This window comes from Syngnathus scovelli, chromosome 13 (assembly GCF_024217435.2).
Source record: "Syngnathus scovelli strain Florida chromosome 13, RoL_Ssco_1.2, whole genome shotgun sequence".
Lineage (NCBI taxonomy): Eukaryota > Metazoa > Chordata > Actinopteri > Syngnathiformes > Syngnathidae > Syngnathus > Syngnathus scovelli.
Window position 1 is genome coordinate 1,426,390 of NC_090859.1, and position 21,222 is coordinate 1,447,611.

Consider the following 21,222-nt stretch of genomic DNA (forward strand, 5'->3'; position numbering starts at 1 on the left):
GAGAAAAAAATATCTGAACACGCAAACATACTTTTCACACCAAACACAACAAAGAAATGATATGCATTAATTACTATATAGAATACATACGATTTGATATTTCCACGGTATACATTGGAAATGAAGTAAAAAAAATAATAATAATACGGACAATTGAATCAGCATTCACATGCTCTGATGAAAGTAGGGCTAGAGGCAATCTTTCACCGCAGCAGAAGCACTGAACGATAAAAAGGAGTGTGTGTGTGTGTGTGTGTGTGTGTGGGGGGGGGGGGGGGTTAGGGAAAGGGACTGACTGGGTTGTGGTTGCGGCAAGATTAGATGCGGATGGTGCAGCGAGAATGTGCAGCAATCCGCAAGAGACCCATCTCACCTTGTCAGGGTAGCGAGGGAGGGAAACAAAAAGCCTTATTTTGCATTTTTGCTGATGCGTGATTTTGTTACTCCTTCGTATGAACAATGGATACGCTCAGAGTGGGTCGTCGACCTGATGTGGTAAGATACGAACCACTGAGTTTGCTGAATGATGTTGACATCCAGTCAGGATTGGTGTGCGTGGAAATACGGTATTATGCATTTACCATTCTACCAACACTACGTTGTCACTGTTTGACATTTATGTCATCCACGTAGCCTTGACATATGCATGCCCGCATAATGCGTAATTTGATATACAGCCTTGCGTAAACCTCAATTCGTCGTTTAGTTGACGCTTGCAAAACGTCTCATTTTGTATGTGGATGTTGTGTGCTAGTGTGGTGCTGTTGTTACCATATTAATATTCAGTGTGATAACGTTGTTTGAAATGTCCCATCTTTTCAACATGACATCATCTTCTTCAGATGTCAAGCTACGGGTAGTCTCCTCTCAATGCCGCGGATATGCATGAATAAACTGGGAATTTTGTCAAATAAATCTTCTGTTTATTCAGATTGGGCGTTGAAAAAAAATATTGAATTCTTCATGTTCATGCCATATTTTCAAGACTTGCAGACTTATTTGAACATGCTCCAAAATTGACATTAAGTGTACGTACGTACATGTATGTATGTATGTATGTATGTATGTATGTATGTATGTATGTATGTATGTATGTATGTATGTATGTATGTATGTATGTATGTATGTATGTATGTATGTATGTATGTATGTTTCCATTCATCCAATATCGATCTATGAAGAGACAATTAGAGCAATGAATCTGTCAACACTAAAATATGTTATCATGTCTATTTGTTCCACATGCAATTCCATGATTTTCATACAATCGCTACTACAAGGCAGTGATGCGACCAGCTACCTATGTTGTATGTCTTAGAGATGGTGGCACTAACAAAAAGACAGGAGGCAGAGCTGTAGGTGGCACAGATGAAAATGTTACGATTCTCTTCGGGAATGACGAGGATGGACAGGATTAGAAATGAACATATCAGAACACCTCAGGTGGTTTGTTTGGAGACAAAATCAGAGAGGTGAGATTGAGATGGTTTGGACATGTGCTGAGGTGGGATCCGAGTTAAATAAGGAGAAGGATGCTGAAGATGGAGCCACAAGCACGCTTGTGGTGCGAGAGGAAAACCGACTGCTTTATTCCTGTAGTGAGTGACATTGACTATAATATGTAGTATTATTTATGGTAGACAGAAATTGTTTTTGCGTCTCTCAAGCGAATCATGGCAACGCAAAGTGGGGAGTTATCGGTCACTCTCCTGTATCTGCTGTCACTATTTCTCAAGCGATTTATGGCAAAATAAGGTGGCAAGTTGTCGTCTGTTGCTGTCACTCTCACTCCTGTATTCCTTCTCTAGAATGTTTCTTCACGCTCAGTCACAAGCTGTAACATTACCTGCAACAACGCCAAAAAGTATAGTTTAACATAAAATGGTTCTATTGGCCTGTGTCTTCCAAAAGCTCCATTTGCCCTGCCTCAAAATGTGGACAAAGGCTATAATGCACCGAAAATATCAGTGTCCTTGTGAAAACCCTGCAAGAGCGCTATAACATGGAAATGTTGCCCATTAGGACACCCTGTAAAACAGTAACAATAGAGTAAGATATTTCTGTTCAAGTCATTTTTATGTTGAGAAACAGAGCTCTTTTAAACACTGAACATTTTCTTTGTCTGTGTGCGATTAATATAGAATATACAGCAGCATCCAATCAACAAATAACCGCTTGAGTTTCAAAAGACAGAAGCGTTTCAATGAAAGGGAAAACAAATGTTTGTTGCTCAGTACCAATGGTACAGAGGTACACCACTGTGCACCATAGTGTTTATCCCCTGAGAAAATACTCTCAATGCATCATTAAAGAAAGAGCTCCCTCAAAATGCCCACTGACCTGAAGTTAATCACTATATCTCTACTGAATGAGTGACATCAATGAGATAAAAAGTCTCTTTATTGTACTGACCCAGTGACTGGTTTCTCTCCACCACAAACCACCACTCTATCATAATTTATTAAGAAAGCCTTAAAAATAAAGCCTGTAATGACCTTAGAAATGTTAGCCAACCTGTACCGCTCTCATTGCATCAAAATGTTTGCGTGTAACATGGAAAAAGGACCGATCTTCGGCTATAGAAATTAGCTCCAGGGACATGGGATGTCACCTCTGGCAGGGAAGGTGCCTGTGTCACGTCTCGTCCCCAACTGCTCCACTATGTGTCTGTTGTCTTGGCTTCTGTCTGTGTGCTCGCCCCTCCCCTCCTGTGTGTCCATGATCAGTGTGATTATTCCCACCTGCCTCTCGTTACCTGTCATGTATATAAGTCCTGTCTGCCCCTCACTCCCGGTCGGATCATTGGTTGCTGTCGTGTCGTCTTCATGTCCTTTTGGTTCCTGTCGGTTTCAAGTATGCTTTGGTTGGGAAGTCATGTTGTTTTGTTAAGTCATGTCAGTTTACCGAGTCTGTATTTTGAGTTCCGCCAATAAACCTTGGTCCAAGCTGCACTTGGTCGCCCTGCTCCATGCTCCATCCGTTCGTGACAGAATGATCCAACCATCACAGCGACCAGCGCTTGGACCCCCCTTCACCACCAGCTCCCGCTGCGACGCCCGATCCACATCTGAGCATGTTCCAGCGCCATGGGCTTGCAGCCGCCATCGGATCTTGCTCCAGCGACGCCGGACTCACTGCCGCCATCGGAATTCTCCCCCGGCGCCATCGGCTCCGCGACCGTCATTGGACTTCGCTCCCGCGACGCCGGACCCGCGGCCGCCATCGGAGTTCCTCCCGGCACCATCGCCTCTGCGACCGTCATCGGACTTCGCTGCCGCGACGCCGGACCCGCGGCCGCTATCGGAGTGCCCCCCGGCGCCATCGGACTCGCGGCCGCTATCGGAGTGCCCCCCGGCGCCATCGGACTCGCGGCCACCACCGGGCTCCATCCCAGCGTTGCAGGACCTGCGGGCGTCGCCAGATTTCGGGCCAGCTGCGCCGGACCCGCGATCGTCCCTGGCCCCACTCCCACTGCTGTGGCGCGTGGTGGCTCATGCTGCTGCCACAGCTCCGTCTTCCGATTGACGCTGATCGCGATCTGGACTTTTAAATGCCAGCGATTGCGGCGCTGACTTTCGTATGCCGCTGATTGCGGTTCTGTTTCCCCGAGTCGCCGCAGAGTGCGGTTGTGTTTCCCTGAGTTTCCGCCGATTGCGGTTCTGTCCCCAAGTCGCCGCCCGAGCGCGGTTCAGTTCCCCAAGTCGCCGCCCAAGCGCGGTTCTGTTCCCCAAGTCGCCGCCCGAGCGCGGTTCTGTTCCCCAAGTCGCCGCCCGAGCGCGGTTCTGTTCCCCGAAGTCGCCGCCCGAGCGCGGTTCTGTCCCCGAAGTCGCCGCCCGAGTGCGGTTCTGTCCCCGAAGTCGCCGCCCGAGTGCAGTTCTGTCCCCCAAGTCGCCGCCCGAGTGCCGTTCTGTCCCCCAAGTCGCGGCCAGAGTGCGGTTCTGTTCCCCAAGTCGCCGCCCGAGTGCAGTTCGGTTCCCCAAGTCGCCACCCGAGTGCGGTGCGGTTCGGTTCCCCAAGTCGCCGCCCGAGTGCGGTGCGGTTTGGTTCCCCAAGTCGCCGCCCGAGTGCGGTGCGGTTCGGTTCCCCAAGTCGCCGCCCGAGTGCGGTTCGGTTCCCCAAGTCGCCGCCCGAGTGCGGTTCGGTTCCCCAAGTCGCCGCCGAGTGCGGTTCTGTCTCCCAAGTCGCCGCCCGAGTGCAGTTCGGTTCCCCAAGTCGCCGCCCGAGTGCGGTTCGGTTCCCCAAGTCGCCGCCCGTGTGCGGTTCGGTTCCCCAAGTCGCCGCCCGAGTGCGGTTCGGTTCCCCTAGTTTTTTTTTGGGACGTCGGGAGCCGTCCCTTGTGGGGGGGGGGGGTTCTGTCACGTCTCGTCCCCAACTGCTCCACTATGTGTCTGTTGTCTTGGCTTCTGTCTGTGTGCTCACCCCTCCCCTCCTGTGTGTCCATGATCAGTGTGATTATTCCCACCTGCCTCTCGTTACCTGTCATGTATATAAGTCCTGTCTGCCCCTCACTTCCTGTCGGATCATTGGTTGCTGTCGTGTCGTCTTCATGTCCTTTTGGTTCCTGTCGGTTTCAAGTATGTTTTGGTTGGGAAGTCATGTTGTTTTGTTAAGTCATGTCAGTTTACCGAGTCTGTATTTTGAGTTCCACCAATAAACCCTGGTCCAAGCTGCACTTGGTCGTCCTGCTCCATGTTCCATCCGATTCGTGACAGCCTGAGCTTTTTTTCAAAGCAGAGAGGTTCCAACTAGAATATACAGCGTGGCAAAAAAGTATTTAGTCAGCCAAAGTCCAAGGTCTCTCACTTACAAGATGAGAGATGCCTGTAATTTTCATTATAGGTACATTTCAACTATGAGAGACAAAATAAAAATCCGGAAAATCACATTTGGCCAATAACAAAAATTCATATTTCAATTTTCCAGATTTGTTTATTTTTTCTCTCATAGTTAAAGTGTACCTATGATGAAAATTAGAGGCATCTCTCATCTTGTAAGTGGGAGAACTTGCACAATTGGTGGCTGACTAAATACCTTTTTTGCCCCACTGTAAATATAGCTTGCCTCTCTTATACAACTTGGTCTCTGGTACCAGTGTTTTCACCAGGGAGCGAAAACAAACTCCAGACGAATCGGCCACTACTGGTTAATTAAAGGCCATATCAGAAATGTGTCTTTAAAAGTGCCTTAAATGTTTCTACTGAGGTAGCAGTTCTAATATCCATTGGTAGGGCATTCCAAAGCTCTGGAGCCCGAATAGAAGATGATCTAGACCCTGCAGACATTTTCTTGGCCCTCTGTGTCACTAAAAGACTAGCGTTTTCCGAACAAAGGTTACGAGACGGAACATAAGGAACAACTAAGTCGACGAGATATGAAGGCGCTAAGTCATGCAATGATTTACAGGTTAATAGAAGAACCTTGAAGTCACATCTTAAATGGACCGGGAGCCAATGTAGGTTGACTAATATTGGGGTAATGTGATCAAATTTTCTTGTCTGTGAGAACAGCCTTGCAGCAGCATTTTGCACTAACTGTAGACTTTTGATGCTGGACTTAGGAAGACCAGAGAATAATGCATTACAGTAGTCCAGGTGCGACGTGATGAACGCATGTGTAATAGTTTCCGCATCACCGGTCAAGAGGATCGGACGAATCTTAGCAATATTACGAAGGTGAAAAAATGTGCTTTTGAAAGGAGAGCGTTTGGTCAAATATTACCCTGAGATTAGTTACAGTATCGCTCTGATTGATAGTACGGTTATCTATAGTTATAGTGGTTTCCTTAAATAAGTGTTGATAACGAGCTGGACCAATTATCAACATCTCAGTTTTATCTGGGTTAAGATGAAGGAAGTTGAGAGACATCCATTGCTTGATCTCCGCAAGGCACACCTCAAAATTACAGCAGTCCCCCGGATCTGTCATCGATAATGGCATATATAATTGGGTGTCATCCGTAACATTGAAAACTAATATTATATTTACGTATTATGTCCCCAAGTAAAATATTAAATAGAATTGGTCCAAGTACACCACACGTAACATTATAGAGCTCAGAGGACATATTGCCATGGACCACTCGGTGCGTCCTGATAGGAATAGAACCAGCCTAGTGCTGACCCTGAAATACCAACACAACTTTTAAGATGCTTTAATAAAATATCGAAGTCTACAGTGTCGAAGGCAGCACTAAGATCGAGTAGTAACAATACCGATGAAGTGTTTGAATCCATAGCTATGAGGAGATCATTAGTCATTGTAGCAAGTGCTGTCTCAGTGGAATGATGAGCTCTAAAACCAGACTGAAAGGATTCATATCGATCATTGGCAACCATGTAATCAATAAGCTGCTGCGCTATTACTTTTTCAAGAAGTTTTGCTATGAATGGGAGGTTTGAAACTGGCCTATAATTACTGAGACAGTCCGGGTCAAGATTTGGTCGCTTAAGTAACGGTTTAATGATAGCGGTTTTAAAGGCTATTGGCACCATCCCAGACAGACAGATTAATTATAGTTAAGACGGACCGTCCTAAAATTTGAAATAATTCTTTAAATAGTTTGGCTCGAAGCGGGTCGAGTAAACACGTTGTTTGTTTAGCCGCACTAACCAATTGTGTAAGCCTTTCAAGGGACACGGTTTTAAAATTTGAGAGGGTTATTGCATGATCGTCAGTGCCGATAATCGGCGGTCTCGACTGAGCGATTGGAATGGTCATCTTGATCTCATCCCTAATGGATTCAATCTTTCGAGCGAAAAATTTCATGAACTCGTCAGCTGAGTGGAAGGAGCTATCGGGGGTCGGCTGGCGTAGTGTTAGCTTTGCCACTGTATCAAATAGGTATTTAGGATTGTTTTTATTGAGATTAATGACTTGCGAAAAATAACGAGTTTTTACTAAGCTAAGCGCATCTTTATATTTCATGAGGCTGTCACGCCCTGCCTGATGGAAAACCTCAAGTTTGGTTAAATGCTATTTGCGCTCATACTTTCTACATAATTGCTTAAGCGTATGTGTTTCATCTGTGAACCACAGAGTCTACGGCGAGTTTTCAGACGTAGCGGTGCCACAGAGTAGATGGCATTTAACAATGTCGCATTGAATTCATTTGTAAGATTATCAATAGAGCCGATATATGCAGGAAATATGGCAGTTGCTGGTGACAGTACCTCAGATAGCGCAGTTGCAGTCATGGAGTTAAAATAACGGCTGCTATAATTCTGATTGCTCTCTTGTCTTTGACAAAGAACTAAAATTTCAAATTTTATTAAGTAATGATCAGACAAAACAGGAGTGTATGGCAGTACTGTTATATTTGAGGTTACCAGTCCTCGGGATAATACCAGATCTAAGCTATTTCCATTCTTATGTGTTGCTGCCTGTACGGCTTGCGTAAAACGAAACGTATCAGTTAAAGTCTGAAACGCCGAAGTAGGTGGCTCTGACGGTAAATTCATGTGGATATTGAAATTGCCCATGATTATTATATTATCCGCATTTGTCACTAGATCAGCCACGAATTCCGAAAATTCATCCAGGAAGCCAGAGTAAGCCCCGGGTGGACGGTAAATAACAGCAAGATAAAATGACGGTAAAGCGGTGGATCAGACAGTGAGAATTTCAAATGTTTTAAATACGTTAATCGAACGAGGCCTAAATCTTGAGATGAGGGCGACACCCCCACCCTTTTTCCGAGGACGCGTCACATGCGAGCTCACAAAATTTGGAGGCGAGGCCTCATTAAGCGGCAGCAGTTCATTAGGTTTTAACCGGGTCTCGCAAAGACCAAAAACATTTAGATTATGTTCCGTGATGAGGTCATTAACGAGAACTGCTTTCGTATGAAGCGATCTAATGTTCATAAAACCGAGTTTAAGTGTAATTGGTCGATCAGGGTTCGTATCTATCGAAGGATTTTTAAATGAAATGCAAGTAAGATTGTGTTCTCTAGGCCTGACATTACCTCTCAAATGTTTATTAGCGCGGTGGGACGCTACAACCATGGGAATTTGATATTAAATATTTGGTACACGTGTAATATTATCTGAAACGGGCACCGTTTCATCAGCGATACCGGTCAGGGTGGAGTGATTGGATTTGTCTACTACCTCAGTAGAAAGTGTGTTCACGTGTACTGTAGCACTATTCAATCTGTGACGCTCTAGTCTACACAAGGAGCTATGTGCATGCTGGAAGTCTAGCCTAGCGCTAGTTAACTTTAACTTAACAGACTCCAAACACATCCTAACAGGTGGTCTAGTCACCTGTGCCCTGGCCTGCTCTAAAGTGACCTGTCATGAGTCGCTCAAACAGTAATCTATATTCCTAGAAAGAGTGAAGGCGCCTTCACGGTTAGGATGAAGGCCGTCCTTCCTCAGCAGGTCGGGGCGACCCCAGAAGGTGGACCAGTAATCTATAAAATAAAGTCTCTGCTTTTTACAGAACCCAGCCATCCATCGATTAAGGGAGACTAATCTACTAAACCTCTCATCAGTGCCTCTCCTAGGCAGGGGGCCAGAGACAAATACTCGATGCCGACTCATCTTTCATCTGCGATACCGGTCTCATTAAGCGGCAGCAGTTCATTAGGTTTTAACCGGGTCTCGCAAAGACCAAAAACATTTAGATTATGTTCCGTGATGAGGTCATTAACGAGAACTGCTTTCGTATGAAGCGATCTAATGTTCATAAAACCGAGTTTAAGTGTAATTGGTCGATCAGGGTTCGTATCTATCGAAGGATTTTTAAATGAAATGCAAGTAAGATTGTGTTCTCTAGGCCTGACATCACCTCTCAAATGTTTATTAGCGCGGTGGGACGCTACAACCATGGGAATTTGATATTAAATATTTGGTACACGTGTAATATTATCTGAAACGGGCACCGTTTCATCAGCGATACCGGTCAGGGCGGAGTGATTGGATTTGTCTACTACCTCAGTAGAAAGTGTGTTCACGTGTACTGTAGCACTATTCAATCTCAAGTCAAGTCAAGTTTATTTGTATAGCCCTGAATCACAAACAGTCTCAAAGGGCTTCACATAGCCAAAATTGACAATTATTCTCAAAGCATCCCCTGATCATAAGCTCCCAAAAGGGCAAGGAAAAACTCAAAAAAACCCTGCCAGGGGAAAATGAGAAACCTTGAGAAGGGACCACAGATGGAAGGATTCCCCTTTCAGGATCACCAGGTTGTAATGGATGCAGAGAGTGCACAAGTAATACATAATATGAAAATCAATGAAAAAAAAAAAAAAAAAAAATGGATGTCGGAGGTGCCCTCGATTGTCCTGGCAGTGTCCTCAAGGGGGCCGAGCCGCAGCTCCCCCATCCCGAACTGGTCCCCGAAAATCCAGCCAGCCGCTATCAGCTTTTGAGCCACCTAACCCCCTCCCCAGCCGGTGAGGAGGTGGGCAGAGAGAACAGAACAAACTCCGGCCAAATCGGCCATCACAAGTTAGTTAAAGGCCATCTCATAGAAATGTGTCTTTAAACGTGTCTTAAATGTTTCTACTGAGGTAGTAGTTCTAATATCCATTGGTAGGGCATTCCAAAGCTCTGGAGCCCGAATAGAGAATGCTCTAGACCCTGCAGACATTTTCTTGGCCCTCGGTATAACTAAAAGACTAGCGTTTTGCGAACGAAGGTTACGAGACGGAACATAAGGAACGACTAGGTCGACGAGATATGAAGGCGCTAAGCCATGCAGTGCTTTATAGGTTAGTAGAAGAACCTTGAAGTCACATCTTAAATGGACCGGGAGCCAATGTAATTCGGCTAATATTGGGGTAATGTGATCAAATTTTCTTGACCGTGAGAGCAGCCTCGCAGCGGCATTTTGCACTAACTGTAGACTTTTAATACTGGATTTAGGAAGACCAGAGAATAATACATTACAGTAGTCCAGGCGCGACGTGACGAACGCATGTATAATAGTTTCCGCATCCCCGGTCGAGAGGATAGGACGAATCTTAGCAATATTACGAAGGTGAAAAAACGCAATCCTGGTTATATTCTTAATGTGTTTTTGAAAGGAGAGCGTTTGGTCAAATATTACCCCGAGATTAGTTACCGTATCACTCTGAGTGATAGTACGGTTATCTATAGTTATAGTGGTTTCCTTAAATAAATGTTGATAACGAGTAGGACCAATTATCAACATCTCAGTTTTATCTGGGTTAAGACGAAGGAAGTTGAGAGACATCCATTGCTTAATCTCCGCAAGGCACGCCTCGAGATTACAGCAGTCCTGTGGATCTGTCATTGATAACGGCATATATAATTGGGTGTCATCCGCGTAGCATTGAAAACTAATATTATATTTACGTATTATGTCCCCAAGCGGAATCATATAAATATTAAATAAAATCGGTCCGAGTACCGATCCCTGTGGGACACCACACGTAACATTATAAAGCTCAGAGGACGTATTACCATGGACCACTCGGTGCGTCCTGCCTGATAGATAGGAATTGAACCAGCTTAGTGCTGACCCTGAGATACCAACACAACTTTTAAGACGCCCTAATAAAATATTGAAGTCTACAGTGTCAAAGGCAGCACTAAGATCAAGTAGTAACAATACAGACGACGTATTTGAATCCATAGCTATGAGGAGATCATTGGTCACTTTAGCAAGTGCTGTCTCTGTAGAATGATTAGCTCTAAAACCAGACTGAAAAGAGTCATATCGATTATTAGCGACCATGTAATCAATAAGCTGCTGTGCTACTACTTTTTCAAGAAGTTTTGCTATGAATGGGAGGTTTGAAACTGGCCTATAATTACTGAGACAGTCCGGGTCAAGATTTGCTCGCTTAAGTAGTGGTTTAATAATAGCGGTTTTAAAGGCTATTGGCACTATCCCAGAGGAAACAGACAGATTGATTATATTTAAGACGGACGGTCCTAAAATTGGAAATAATTCTTTAAGTAGTTTGGCTGGAAGCGGGTCGAGTAAACATGTTGTTTGTTTAGCCGTACTAACCAATTTTGTAAGCATTTCAAGGGACACACTTTTAAAATTTGAGAGGGTTATTGCATGATCCCCAGCGCTCGTAACCGGCGGAGCGATTGGCATGGTATTCTTGATCTCGTCCCTAATGGACTCAATCTTTTGAGCAAAAAATTTCATAAACTCGTCAGCTGAGTGGAAGGAGCTATCGGGGGTCGGCTGGCGCAGAGTTAGCTTTGCCACTGTATCAAATAAGTATTTAGGATTGTTTTTATTAAGATTAATGACTTGCGAAAAATAACGAGTTTTTGCTAAAATAAGCGCATCTTTATATTTCAGGAGGCTGTCCTTCCATGCCTGATGGAAAACCTCAAGTTTGGTTAAATGCCATCTGCGCTCATGCTTTCTACATAATTGTTTAAACGTACGTGTTTCATCTGTGAACCACGGAGTTGGCCATCTACGGCGAGTTTTCAGACGTAGCGGTGCCACAGAGTCGATGGCTTTTAATAATGTCGCATTGAATTCATTTGTAAGATTATCGATAGAGCCACTGTACGCGGGAAACATGGCGGTTGCCGGCGACAGTAACTCAGATAGCGCAGTTGCAGTCATGGAGTTAAAATTACGGCTGCTATAATTCTGATTGCTCTCTTGTCTTTGACAAGGAACTAAAATTTCAAATTTTATTAAAAAATGATCAGACAGAACAGTAGTGTATGGCAGTACTGTTATATTTGAGGTTGCTAGTCCCCGGGATAATACCAGATCTAAGGTATTTCCATTCTTATGCGTTGCTGCCTGTACAGCTTGCGTAAAACCAAACGTATCGATTAAAGTTTGAAATGCCGAAGTCAGTGGTTCTGACGGTGAATTCATGTGGATGTTGAAATCACCCATGATAACTATATTATCTGCATTTGTCACTAGATCAGCCACAACTTCTGAAAATTCATCCAGGAAGCCAGAGTAAGCCCCGGGTGGGCGGTAAATAACAACAAGATAGAATGACGGTAACGCAGTGGATCGCACAATGAGAACTTCAAATGTTTTAAATACGTGAATTGAGCGAGGCCTAAATCTAAGCTCAGAATTTGAGATGAGGGCGACACCCCCACCCTTTTTCCGAGGACGAGCCACATGCGAGCTCACAAAATTTGGAGGCGAGGCCTCGTTAAGTGGCAGCAGTTCATTAGGTTTTAACCAGGTCTCGCAAAGACCAAAAACGTTTAGATTATGTTCCGTGATAAGGTCATTAACGAGAACTGCTTTCGTATGAAGTGATCTAATATTCATAAAACCGAATTTAAGTGTAATTGGTTGATCAGGGTGCGTATCTATCGAAGGATTTTTAAACGGGATGCGAGTAAAATTGTGTTCTCTAGGCCTAATATCACCTCTCAAAAGTTTATTAGGGCGGTGGGTTGAAACGACCGTGGGAATTTGATGATGAGTATCTGTTACACATGTGAAGTTATCTAAAACAGGCACCGTTTCATCAGCAAGACCGGTCGGGACGGAGTGATTGGATTTGTCTACTACCCCAGTAGAAAGTGTGTTTATGTGTACTGCAGCACTATTTAAACTGTCGCGCTCTAGTCTACACGAGGAGCCGACGTATATTACTATGTCCGAGTAGCTAGTGTTGTTGGGACTACGCTGTTGACTAGGCCTATTGCGAGTCAGCTCCCTAAGATTAGCTTCTATGTCGGGTGCTCTGCCCCCAGGAATACACATTACCGTGGCTGGATTTTTAAGCGTAATGTTGCGGGTAATGGAGTCGCCTATGACCAAAGTGTGAGGGCCAGTAGACCGAGATGACTTTGGACGGCTATGCGTCTTACCTGGCTCATCGCGATTAGCAAGCCGCTTGGGGCTAATGCTAACCGGGCTAGCGGGCTGACTACAGCCCGCGTCTGTGTCTGCCGCAACTACTGTTATCGCACTATTCTGCTCTAACTGGCGGACACGTCCCTCTAGCAGAGACAACCTCTCTAAGAGAAGGGTGCAGTTGGTGCACGAAGCCGTACATACCTCTTGGTCCGCTGCCATACTTTGTGTCCGAAGAGCGACGATCTGTCAGAACAACCCGGAAGCCGGAATGCAGCTGAGAGTAGCTGAAGCCTGGGAATGGTGAAGAGGAACTCGACCAATCTGTGACGCTCTAGTCTACACAAGGAGCTATGTGCATGCTGGAAGTCTAGCCTAGTGCTAGTTAACTTTAACTTAACAGACTCCAAACCCATCCTAACAGGTGGTCTAACCTGTGCCCTGGCCTGCTCTAAAGTGACCTGTCATGAGTAGCTCAAACAGTAATCTATATTCCTAGAAAGAGTGAAGGCGCCTTCACGGTTAGGATGAACGCCGTCCTTCCTCAGCAGGTCGGGGCGACCCCAGAAGGAGGACCAGTTATCTATAAAATACAGTCCCTGCTTTTTACAGAACCCAGCCATCCATCGATTAAGGGAGACTAATCTATTAAACCTCTCATCAGTGCCTCTCCTAGGCAGGGGGCCAGAGACAAATACTCGATGCCGACTCATCTTTCTGGCGAGATCACAAGTCCCCGCTCTGTTTTTCTTTGTGATCTCTGATTGCCTTATCCTAACATCATTGGCGCCAACGTGTATCACTATGTCCGAGTAGCTAGTGTTGTTGGACTAGGCCTATTGCGAGTCAGCTGCCTAAGATTAGCTTCTATGTTTGCCCCCAGGAATACATGACTAGGCCTATTGCGAGTCAGCTGCCTAAGATTAGCTTCTATGTTTGCCCCCAGGAATACACATTACCGTGGCTGGATTTTTAAGCGTGATATTTCAGTTAATGGCATCACCTATGACCAAGGTGCGAGGGCCAGTAGACTGAGATGACTTTGGACGGCTATGCATCTTACCTGGCTTATCGCGATTAGCAAGCCGCTTGGGGCTAATGCTAACTGGGCTAGCGGGCTGACTACAGTCCGCATCTTTGTCCGCCACATCTACTGTTAGCGCACTATTCTGCTCTAGCTGGCGGACACGTCCCTCTAGCAGGGACAACCTCTCTAAGAGAAGGGTGCAGTTGGTTCATGAAGCCGTACAAACCCCTTGATCCGCAGCCATACTTTGTGTCCGATGATCGACAGTAGACAAACGGCCACGAAACCTCCGTTGAGAGCCAGACAGCAATGTGGACGAAATGGCAGGGATGGTCTGTCCACGACTTTCAACAAAAGTAAACTCCCAAAAGTGGAGTAAAAAACATAAAAAGCAAGGAAAAACTCAAACCTCATCGCCAGATTAGACCACGGATAGGTAATGGGAAATGTAACTGCATCTCAACCAAAACCCCGAGTTTTCTGACCCGACACGTGGTTTCATGAGGCGATGTGGAGTAACAGTTGGTTCTTTATTTGCAAGATCTTGGGTTGTTTAATGGCGGTCAGTACACGAGGCACTACAGCAGATAAAACAACAGCCCCCACCCTCCAGGTCAGAAGGTTTTATACTGTCCACCCGTAGTGACAAAGAAAGGAAAAGGCGGGAAAGGAAAATGCGGGAAATGAAAAATCGGGAAGGGAGAAGGCGGGGAGGTAAAAACATGTCCTTATAAGGTAAACCTCTGTTCTGTTATCACCTGAGTTTGTCTAACCTAATAAAATATGTACACATTGCTGTTGCTCTCTCCTCACACTTCAAAGAGGTTTTCTTGTTCTGTGGTTTTTGTTTGTGCTTCAAAACGTTTTTATCGATTTATTTTTGGCACAAATCCGCTTTCATACATTTTGGTCTGATCGTATTGTTTCCAACCCATTCATAATCAAACGGAATATCACATGGATAAATTGACATGGGAAACATCACAAGTATGGTAAATTGCTTCCCGGAACTCAAATAATATGCATATACTATGGTAAGACTAATTTACGCCACCTCCCCACCAAGGCAGGGGAGGGGGGGTACTAACAGAGGGATGACACCTCATAGTCTAGTGAGAAGAGCAACAGCCTTCATAGTGTAGCATTTCGGCATTACCAGTACCGCTATTACTAAACCTAGGTTTTTCCATTTCTTTCTTATATTTTTTTAAATGTTTGCAATTCCATGCAGTCGTTTGCGAGAAGCAAAGGAGCCATTGTGTTTCATTTTCTTATTGACAACTTGGGCGCAAATCACCTCTACAGAAACATAAGACACTGACAGACAGTTGCAATCTTTACAAAAATGTTGAATCATGAAAATACAAATGTTGTTGAAGTAATGTTTCCCTAGTTGATTTGTCCACATATGTATTCTTGATTCAGGAATTCCACTGTACACACCAATACACCACAAAAATAATGCTTCGATCACTCCCACATGGCTTTTTGGTAAAGATCTTAATTTGTCCTCATGATTTTTTTTCTCTTCCAGGAAACAACCATGGAGATCAATGGCGAAAACTAAAGGAGTCATTTTAAGATGACACTCACAGGACCACCTGACTTATTGGTATCAAGTGTGCATCGAGACATAAAAATTACCCCCATTTCTTCACTCCCCAAATCCTTGCAACGCTACAAAGAATGTAGTTCTTTAAATTGCAGCACACTGGAAGAAATCAAGAGCAAGGATAATAAGCAGCACTGCCGTGTCTTTGAAACTACCTTGCTCGAGTACCCAAAACATTGTAAATACGCAATGAATTCCCCACACAAAAAGACTGAGAGGCATGGCGCTAATCCAGATATTGTCTGGAATGCCCTGGGTCACCATCAAAGGTACCGCGTTTCAGCTCCAGATATTTTCAACTTTCGGTTAACATCTCAACCAATGGATGCAAGTATGAACAGTGAGCCTGCCATCATCCCTGAGCAAAAACGAAGAGCTCGGTCAAAAAGCACACCTCGAGTCCAAACTAATCTCACCCCTATATCATTTGAGTCCTCACCCTCCAGGAGGAAGGGAAGGGAGTCCCGATGCACCTTAGGAGAATCTCATTGGAGACCTGACATATCCCCACGTAAAGAGTCCTCCTATGCAGCAAACAGAGCTCATTTATTTGGACTTCAGCCTCAAATGAGTGGTAACAATATATTTTCAGCCCATTATTTATCGAATACTTACGAGGAGGCTACGCTGGATAAACCAGCAACCAGCCCTCATGTCAGATGTCGGGTAGACATTAAACCAAATGATTCAGCATTATATCATAAAGGACAGAAACACCTTACACCTCAAATGGACATTCAATGTCAAAGGCACCACAATTGGGTAAGTAGGAGCCTGACTGTGCCCCGCCATTTCTCCTATTCAAGAGCACCAGCGTCCACTGATTCATTGGTTACAGAGAGTCAGCAAGCTTCTCAAAATTCCTACAGTCTGCCAAATAAGTACAAACATCAAATGGAAGTTCCTTTCGAAGGGATGGATTCCACTGGATATGAAATGGAAAACAGAAGTCACTCCAGTCCTAACATGCCAATCCCAGTGTTTTATGAAGAGGATCCTGGTAGATATGTTACCACAGTTCCCCCTCAGCCAAGTTCTTATTTTCATGATCAACGTATGAAAGGACAAACCTCCAAAGTGCACTATGTACATGATCAAAGTGGTCGAATGGTGCATGCTATGGGTACAAGGTCTTATAACAATGAAATTGAGCATTATCCATACACTTTACAGGCAGGGTATCCACAATTGTTTAAAGCAAATGAACCAGGGCCATATATCATACAACCACAGCCAACAAGAATCTTTTATGGAAATGATCCAAGGTCTTATCAAATTCAGTCTGCTCCTCCAAGGTTCTATTATTCACGTGACACGCATGCCATGCCACCACAGCACCATATACCAGCAAGGGCCCATTATACAGACAACCAAAAAAATGTGAGAATTATTCAGGCACACACAGATGACTGGTACAGTTCATATGGTCCTGGATATTCCTCTATTCCAGTAAATGATGTGTCCCAAGTCACTCCAACCAGGGTCCAACAAGAGACTGTATTAATGCCTTGTTATTCAAACCCTTCTGAAGAACCTCAAAGAATTGGCACAGATTCTAAATCCTACTCAAGATCATTGGACGATATCCTCACCTCATATATAGAAAGGGAACAACCCCCTTCTGTTCAACGGCATCAGAGCTATAATGACCTTGATCCAAGGAAACCTATAGGAGACTTGGATGACAAGCCACAGCCAGTGGTAGTCAATCTCTCCACTTCACCAAGACGTTATGCAGCTTTGTCCATGTCTGATAACTCTTTGATTGACCAAAGCCCTTCATCAACATCAAAGAACACAACTAGTAAACAGTGGTTAGTAACTCCAGAGATTACAATTACGGATAATGACTTTCGTACTGGAAATCTTAGGAAAGCTGAAGGAAAGTCTGCCAGCTGGGATATTCTGGACTCTCGAGGCACTGAAGGTGAGCATGACATTAAAGCCTCGACCAAAGAAAAGCCACATGACAATTCTCTTCAGCAAAGCCTTGAACAACTTGATGAGCTGCTGGCTGATCTTGTAACTGACTACAAACCACCAAGTCGAAGGGCGAGTCAGGACATACTAGGTCAGCTGAAGAAGCTAATTGACGAGGAAGAAGCAGTATCTCTGTCGAGGAAGAACTTGGATACTGTTGCTCAAGAACCACCTCCTCTTGACAAGCAACCAACTTCAATAAGATTAAATCCTGATTCATTTCAAGATCTTGATGGGGCAAGTGATGCAATGAAGGGTCCAAATGAGTGCTCTCCAGATCAGAGCCCAGATGAGGATGATACAATGATGTGTTCAAACAATAAATGCCGGAGAACAGAAACTCTGTTTAATGCTTGCCTTTACTTTAAATCTTGCCACAGCTGCTACACTTATTACTGCTCTCGCAACTGCCGCAGAGAAGACTGGGACATTCATAAAGAGAGTTGTGTATATGGTAGAATTGGCAGCTCATGTCGACATATCATCAAACATTGTCGTGAGACTATTGAAGTCCACAAAGCCTTCTCCCGTCTTGCCAAAGTTGGTTATCTTTCTCGAGGTAGGGGCGTACTCTTCCTTGGTTTCCCTAACACTGTGTCTTCCAGTAACTTTTTACAAGCAGGCCTGAATAGTCTGCCTATGTCACCCACATACTTGTCGCTAAGAGAGCTTGAAAGTTTCAAAGACAACCTTGGTGAGTACTGTAAAGAGTTGCAAGAAGCTGGAAAAGAATACGACCCAAATGAATGTTTTATATTGAATGTATCAATTGCTGTCGGTGAACAGCTGCCAGATGGGCCTTCACCAAGGACCCAAGCTCCAGCAGTCAGAAAATATGCAAAGGTTGCTCTTGCTTCTTTCAGCCCTGACAGAAAGATCCACAAGAAACAGGGTGAGATGGAAACCCTGATCTTAACTCCACCACCAGGAACAACAGATATTGACAAAGCTGGAGAAGAAGGCAGGAAGGCCAGAGAAATATGCTTTATCAATATACAACGAGAGTTAAGGATTCGAGGAGTATTCTTACGCCATGAATACCCACAAGTGTATCAACAGCTCTGTGAGTTTGTGGAAAATAACCTCCGATTCACCCCTACCACCATTTATCCAATTGATAAAAGGACGGGGAAGCAGTTTATGTGCATGATTATGGCCGCCTCTGAGCCAAGAACATTGGACTGGGTAGGAACTCCACATCTTCTTGATGACATCATTTAAATGCATATATGTGTATGGAGTACACAAATTATACATTACTGTACTTTTAGTTACTTTATTTTGTCAGCCTATTTTTTTTAACAGAATATTGTACAGCATATTATTTTTAACATACAGAACAGTTTTTAGCCAATGTATGTGTATGTATCTTGATATGGGCTGCTATGTATCTTTATATGGGCTGGTTACTGTTACATTTACATTTTTCCTTCAAATTTAATGTTCTAATATTTAATAATGTATTATAGGGAAAATATTGATTATTTTGTTCTTGACGTCAAAGGAAATTCTATGCAAAGCTGATTTCTCTAATTATGACATTTTGTACACATACAAGCATGCACACACACAAACACAATTACACACACATGCACACACGTACGCACACACACACACACACACTCACACTCACACAGCTGATTATAATACATTTGGATGCAGTATCAGTAATTCAACAAAAGTGTACGGTATAAAATGATTCACAACCTGGCTAATGAGAGAAATATTCATTCCAAAGGAAATATATTATATTAGTATATTTTATATTATAGTATATTATAGTATATTATATTATATTATCCTCACAAGGGTCCCAGGCATTCTAGAGCCTATCCCATATGTCTTTGGGTGGTAGGCAGGGCACATCCTGAACTGATTGCAAGCCGATTGCAGGGTACACAAACAACTATTCACACTCACAATCACACATACGGACAATTTGGAGTAATCAATTGGCATACCCTACATGTTTTTGTAATGGGTGAAGAAACTGGAGGACCAGGAGGAAACCCACACAGTCATGGGGAGACCATGCAAAAGCTGGAATCGAACCCTGTACCTCTGAATTGTGAGGTAGACAGTGCTTCATCATGTCACCTTGTAGAAGACAAAACAAAAATCCTAAACTTTTAATATTTTTGTAGGTACTTTAAAGGTGAAATGTAGAAAGTTTGTTAAATGGGAATTTTTAGCATTGTAAGGATAAACAGTTTAAAGTTCGAATGATTTGAATTAGTCAAAAGATGTAGAAATAGAGGAAGAATTATGTTCTAAAAATTTATTTTTGTGGGTATTCTAAATGTGAAAATGTTTAATTTTTTGGTGAGTGTGAATGGGAATTATTATCTATGTCATTAGGAAAGTGTGTGGCCTCTTGGTTGACTTGCCACCAGACTTGGTTGATTGAGCTCGGCCTTTCACTCAAATCATATTTACAAAAAATGTAAGTACCCTATCTTGTTTGTTGCGTGAAGAATGTTCTCCCGTGTTGTATTTATTTTATTTTGGTTTGCTTTGCTTTTTGTTTTACTGAAGCAATACTGCTGGACATGATGGCTATTTTTGCAATGAAAGATTCTAATATTTAAAATTTTTACTGTTAACATTTTAACAGTAAGAACAATTAACTATTTCAACAACAAGACTTGTCGTAATAATTGCAATGTCCTCACGTGACACATGAAAGCGTAACGGGAATAATTGTTATTAGAACAAAGTGACACAGATGTTCCATAATAGATACTGTATGTGCTACATTAAATATTCCGTGTTCAGTGGCATTTTTAGGCTGTGTTTATTGTGTGTGATTTATGCCTTCAGTTTTACAGTGTAAACCATGACACTGTTCCTTTGTTGCATGAGTTTATTATGAAATGAACATATTTTAATGGTGACACCTTAGGCTATGTTCACACTGCAGCAGCCACGGCTTTCTGTTGAATTGTCTTAAATTCCACAATATTATGGCATTAATTTTGCATGCAAACAAAGTTGTCATGTGGGAAACATATTTCTTAGACTTTTTCCCCAGGTGAATCTTGACTTTTTCTAACGAGGGAAATTGTGTGAAGCATTAGGTCACCCAAAATCAACCAGAATCAACCAGATTCCTGAGATTGCACTTAAATAATTGATGTGGATGAGAACTGATGGCCGAAAGGAAGTCGGAAGTATTGCACTGTAATTCCTACTGGGTTGCATGTGCACACTTTCTAAAGTCATTTTCATATTCCTCATTTTTTAATTTTTTTTATTTTGTACTATGTACTATGCAATGCTGTTATTTCCCTTTCTCTATCACAATGAGTTGGTAAGTCAACAAATCCAAACGTGCAAACACCATTCCATCCTCAATTATAGAAACCATTTTGTCCTCACAAGGGTCGCAGGTGTACTGGAGCCTATTCCACCTGACTTTGGGAAGTAGGCAGACTTTGGGAACTGTTTGGCAGTCAATCAAAGGGCATACATAGAGCAAACAAACAACCGTTTACACTCATAATAAAACCTGAGGGCAATTTAGAATATGATACTCAATTATTAACCAAGCTACCCTGCGTCTTTTTGGAAAGTGGGAGGAAATTTGAGTACCCAAAGAAAACCCATACAGGCTCGAGGAGAATATACAAACTCCAGCCTGGATTCTAACCTACTGCCTCTACATTGTGAGGTGGCCATGCTAACTATGCTACCACAGTAAAAGTGAAATGTGACTCTTGCATAGTCTCTTGCAGTCAATCTTTCCACGTACCTGTATACCGTCACTACCAATTGAAAATAATTAATTTGTCATCCAAATTGAAGCAGCAGTTAACACCCA

At 43.5% G+C, this 21,222-nt stretch overlaps 1 protein-coding gene across 3 annotated transcripts; it reads left to right on the plus strand.

Moving 5' to 3' along the window:
• The first annotated feature begins 278 nt into the window (after positions 1-278).
• ajm1 (apical junction component 1 homolog) lies at positions 279-20,182 on the plus strand. 3 transcript variants are annotated; one of them, XM_049738644.1, is made up of 2 exons: positions 279-566; positions 15,345-20,182. In XM_049738644.1, exon 2 carries the CDS (start codon positions 15,393-15,395, stop codon positions 18,621-18,623), a length of 3,231 nt encoding a protein of 1,076 aa, XP_049594601.1. In that variant the 5' UTR covers positions 279-566; positions 15,345-15,392; the 3' UTR covers positions 18,624-20,182. The 3 variants fall into 3 exon arrangements, with proteins under 3 accessions (XP_049594601.1, XP_068508836.1, XP_049594600.1); XM_068652735.1 differs by having other exon boundaries at positions 279-495; positions 2,991-20,182; XM_049738643.1 differs by having other exon boundaries at positions 279-495.
• The last annotated feature ends 1,040 nt before the right edge of the window (positions 20,183-21,222 follow it).

What these genes read in the sequence shown, in the direction of transcription:
- ajm1 (XM_049738644.1), top strand. Translation starts at nt 15,393, where the DNA reads ATGACACTCACAGGACCACCTGACTTATTGGTATCAAGTGTGCATCGA.